Genomic DNA, 4896 nt, shown 5'->3' on the forward strand with positions numbered 1-4896 from the left:
TCAATCTCTAGTATTAAGCCCTAATAAATGAGAACTTACATTCCTCATGAGTCCTGGACAAGATAGGGATGGGACAGAGCACTGCTGGTCTTGCACAGTTGAAGGGCTTTTTTGTGAGATATGAATGGTTTCATCATTCACTATTAAAATAGTAATGTCATGTGGAATTGTAAGTAACAAGATAGCTATTTCAGTTCTGTATATAAAGTTGGAATTCCAGACCCTGTCCCTGGAAGGCCTGAACTTTGGATCCACATGGTCTGTAGAGAGATTCTTGGTTAAACTCCGTTTCTCATTTTCATGACTTTTCTTTTTTTTTCCAGTTGTATAGCAAACTCATTTTGCTGCAGTTGGCCAGAAGATGCTTACAGTGGCATCTCAGAAGCAGTTTCACTCATTAATGGGTGGCTTTACCCATATTGATAGTTACTACTCTCAGTATTTTGGTGTGGTAGAGTACAGCATGGACAATGTTTAGGAAAGAACCTCCACCTTGAAAACCTTATCTTGATTAGCTGTACTGATACTATGGTATTGAATGCTTTAAAACTGATAAATTTTTATGTGGTAGGCAATTCCATTTATGGATGTGGATATCCATTTGTGAATATTTCTTGAGAGTATACATCAGAAACAATTGAAACAGCAAAAGCAGCAAACAGCAGTTAGGTGAATCTATGCTATGATACATTCTACTCAGTAGTACTTTACAAAAAAAGTGCTGGTCACACAGGTACATGGTGTAAATGTCAGTTCACTTATCCATTCCTATAGTTTTCTCTAGGTTTTACTTGAACACTTGGTGTTTCCTGCCTTATTCTCTGGTCCTTCTCTTCAAACTTCTTGGCTTTCATTTTACAGTGGGTCTGTATATATTTTATGTCTGACCAAGCATTTGTTTGTTTTTCTTACCATTCTGTAGCAGTTCTCCTTTCTTCACTTCCTGTTTGTTATTCCCCATTGCTCTGATTTCAAGCCCCCTCACATAAAACAAACATACAAAGATACAAAATTCCTCTACCAAGCTTTTTTTCCATGTATGTATTTGACAATACCTCCACTGAGTAGGTACCTGAAAAGGGGAATCATCATGGCCATTAGAAATGAAACAGAACTTCAGGAAAACCAACCACACAGAAAAAAATGGTGAAGGAGGAAGTGTAGGAGAAGTCTATTAATGATTCCTGGGAGCTAAAACTGTAGCCTCTTCATTTTGAGCAGTACAGAAAGACCCTGGTTCTTCAGCTGAACAATCCATTTTTGCCTCAGATATTAAGGAATCATAAAATTATCTAATTCATTGGGGTTTTAGCGTAAAAAAGGATTTGCTGCAAGTCTGTTAGGTGTTTGTAACTTCAGGCTTGTTTAGGGTAGAGTTGGAGTCATATGAGCTAAAACTGTAGCCTCTTCATTTTGAGCAGTACAGAAAGACCCTGGTTCTTCAGCTGAACAATCCATTTTTGCCTCAGATATTAAGGAATCATAAAATTATCTAATTCATTGGGGTTTTAGCGTAAAAAAGGATTTGCTGCAAGTCTGTTAGGTGTTTGTAACTTCAGGCTTGTTTAGGGTAGAGTTGGAGTCATATGAAATCTGAACGGTTGGAGTTTGGAACAGTTTGAAAACTAAAAGATCAGAAAACTTTACTTATTGAAAGCAATTATTCATTGCAATGGGTCTATTTAAGATTTTTGTTTTTCATGAGAAAAGACATTTAGCTCTTTAATGATTACCTGATTTTCCCAGTCTGTAACGCAGGGAATGAGCCTGTGTCATCCTAAACATGTAACTGTTTCCTTAGTTGGTATAACCTCTGGAAACTTTATGCGTATTCTTTAGGAGGTATTTATGTTTGTGGAAAATATGAGAATGCAGTGTTCCATCTGTCTTACTGAGTAAGGTTCTGAATTTCTGGTTATGGCTCTTCTGTCTTTTACATGGATATTTGCACGTTGCTGCTGCCATCACCTCAACTACTTTGTTTATCCAGCATTTTTTCCAAAGCTTTTTCTAGTCTTAGTCTAGTCAAATGCAAACAAAAAGCAATTTAAAGCTTAAACACTTTGAGTGTGTATAGTGGTATCGTCCTGCGTGGGTGAAGTTTACTGTAAACTTAGCTGTGTCTTTTACAGGGTTGGAGTTCAGTGGAGTGTAGGAAAACCTCATGTGCACCAGGTTTGCCATGTATTAAGGAAGATAATGCATCAAAGTAGTCTGAAGTAGAGGAAATTTTGTTTTGTTCCATTTATTTTGTTTTGACCCATTCCGTGAGATAGTCCAGTTGGTGCTAAACAAAGAAACCCTGGAGCCTGGTGGTAACTGATGTCGCATGTGTCTGGTCTTGTAAATATTTTGATTTCTCAAGTATCTGTACCTGCCTTGGCATTGTCTGCAGTTGGGATTGTGGCCCTGCTGTGCTCCTGCCTGGTGGTGCAGTGTCAGATGTCATGGAGTTCGTAGTACCAAAAGCCTCAATAACTGGATGTCATCATCCCTTGTTATAAACAAGGCCCCTTAATTGCAGGGGGATGGCTGCTGTGCCAGTCACAGGCTGTGCTTCATGCAGTAATTTAAGGGCTGGTAAATTTTCTTTTGCTTTAGGCTTCCTGAGCAGCTGAGGAAAAGAGTCAGCTAACAGGCCCTTCTTTAGCTCATCTCAGACTTACAGCCTTGATAAACTTGTTGCCTCCAGAATGATTACACAGATGAAGAACCTATGTCTGTTGTTTTGGGCAAAATTTGCTACCACATACTAATTCTTACAAATACAGTAACTGATTCTTTCTCCCTCAGAAGATTAAGTGCTGTAGTCTGTGCTCATGAAATGTAGGTTAGTCTCTAGTCTTTCAAAACTGCTGCAGAAGACACTGCAAATACCAAAATTTGACATTTAGATTTTGTCAAGGTACACTTTGATTTTGTCCTTCACTCCTCTAGTTAAAAAAAATCCTGTAACTCAACTAGCTCTTTCTGTTTCTTAGCGACAGAAGAACCTATGTAGTTGTAACTTCTTAAGCTCATCTCCTGAGTAGCTCAACAACGTTTGCACTTCGTACCAATACTCTCTTGACTGGTGCCAGTTTGTGCAACCTTATGCACAGTCTGCAGTGACAACAGACATAGTAGGACCAGAAAGTGTCCTCCTTTGTGTTGGACTTCTTAGCTGCCAGGAGAACCTTCTTTGGTGGAAAGAATAAACTATATTTTATTGCACTAAAATATTTTTATACATTTGCTCACTGTAAAACACTGTCCTAATCTGAAAAGTGATTGAGTTGAAATTTGTTTGGTTTTTTTTTTTCTCTGATGTGTTCAGAAAAAGTTGTCTGTTGTACAGAAGCTGAAAAATATATACAGCTGTGAAAAATTATTTGGGTCCTGTTTAGTTGGATTTATTTTCAGTTAGATTGTTTGCTTGTAGTCTTTCTGTGAAATTACAGTTGAAAGATGCTAATGTTGCAAACAGCCCACTTTAACTTGCAGCATGGGCAGTTAAAAAAGACTTTCCAACTGTGCAGATGTGATTTGGAACACAGGGAAAAAATTAATTTGAAATCACATGATACTCTTGGTAAAATTTCTTAGTGATTGGGACTGCACTTTAGTAACATGGAATGAGATGTTTTTCTTCAGACAAAGCTTAGAATGCTGCACTAATGGCAGATATTCTTTCTTCTCCCCCTCATTTCCCTTCTGCTAGCATCCTGCCTCTATCTTCAGAAGCAGAAAACATCAAGATAAAGGCACAAAAATGACCGAGTTTTGGCTGATTTCTGCTCCTGGGGAAAAAACCTGCCAACAGACATGGGAGAAACTGCATGCAGCAACTACAAAACATAACAATCTTTCTACTAATTCAAAGTTCAATATTCCAGACTTGAAGGTATGTAAACCCCATGTTGTGTCCTAACAAGTGTTTGTTTTGCATCATCTTTGCTTCTTTAGGCTGAAAGTGCAGATGAGGAGTACTTGCAGACATCTTAGAGAGAACAGCTGACTTCCTTTGATGATTGTGTAGGTCTAAAAAATAATTGAGGCAACAATTGTCTTTCTTCCGAACTTCTAAGTTAAAATTGCTCACTCTATAAATTTTAAAGGTTCAGCAACCTGCATTCTTCCAGCTAATACAGCAGTTTTTGCAGGGGTGGTAGTCTTGATCTCATACCACAAGCAGTTAGTTGGAGAAGAAAAATGGAAACTTGTGATCTGAATATTGAGATGATAATTTGCTTTAACTGGTTTGGTTTGGTTTTGTTTTGTTGTTGGTTTGGGGTTTTTTGTTTGTAGGGTTTGGGTTTGGTTTTTTTGGTTTTGGTTGAGTTGTCTGTTCCTTTCTGTCCGAGATGCAGTGAAAAGGCTCAATTTAAATACAGGGGTTGTTCAAACAGCTGCTGCTTTTTCTCTGTCCAGAGGTAACATTCTATGAGAATAGTGATTAACTGTGGCTGAGCATTCCAGCATGACCTGCCAATGCATTATGGAAAATGAGAAGAAAACTGTTTGAACTATTACTGTGAGAAGCAAATAGGGACAAAATCTGAAAGCAGTTCCCCTTGGTTTAAGATAATCAGGATATGGAAATGTTAGGAGCCAGTGTATTTGTTAAGGTCTATTCTGACACCTGAATGTTTCTTGAACAAGAAGAATTGTGAGCTCAGTTTAATGGAGTGAAAGCTCATCAAGGCTTATAAAAATGAAGACAAAAAAAGTGCCACCGGTTGTTATCTACAGAGTGGATCAAATTCAGGTGGTGTGATGCCTTGTCCTGACTCTGCTAGGAACAAGCCCAGGGTGTATAGTGCTTCAGTGTGCTTAGCATAGATACTAGACTTCAAATAAAGTTAATAGCTTCCTGGCTAGACAGAAGATTCACTTATGCCTAGTAATATTTCAGCA

General features: G+C 38.2%; 1 protein-coding gene across 1 annotated transcript in view; it reads left to right on the forward strand.

The window, feature by feature from the left end:
• Nucleotides 1–3686: 3686 nt before the first annotated feature.
• The window catches only part of ATP6V1C1 (ATPase, H+ transporting, lysosomal 42kDa, V1 subunit C1), a 16393-nt gene continuing 15183 nt past the window's right edge, over nucleotides 3687–4896 (forward strand). The window contains exon 1 of the mRNA XM_009078114.1: nucleotides 3687–3883. Within this exon, the coding sequence (XP_009076362.1) occupies nucleotides 3752–3883 (132 nt within the window). The 5' untranslated portion in view covers nucleotides 3687–3751. The remainder of the gene's footprint in view (nucleotides 3884–4896) is intronic.

This window comes from Acanthisitta chloris, unplaced genomic scaffold, assembly GCF_000695815.1.
Source record: "Acanthisitta chloris isolate BGI_N310 unplaced genomic scaffold, ASM69581v1 scaffold28877, whole genome shotgun sequence".
NCBI classification, from domain to species: Eukaryota; Metazoa; Chordata; class Aves; order Passeriformes; family Acanthisittidae; genus Acanthisitta; species Acanthisitta chloris.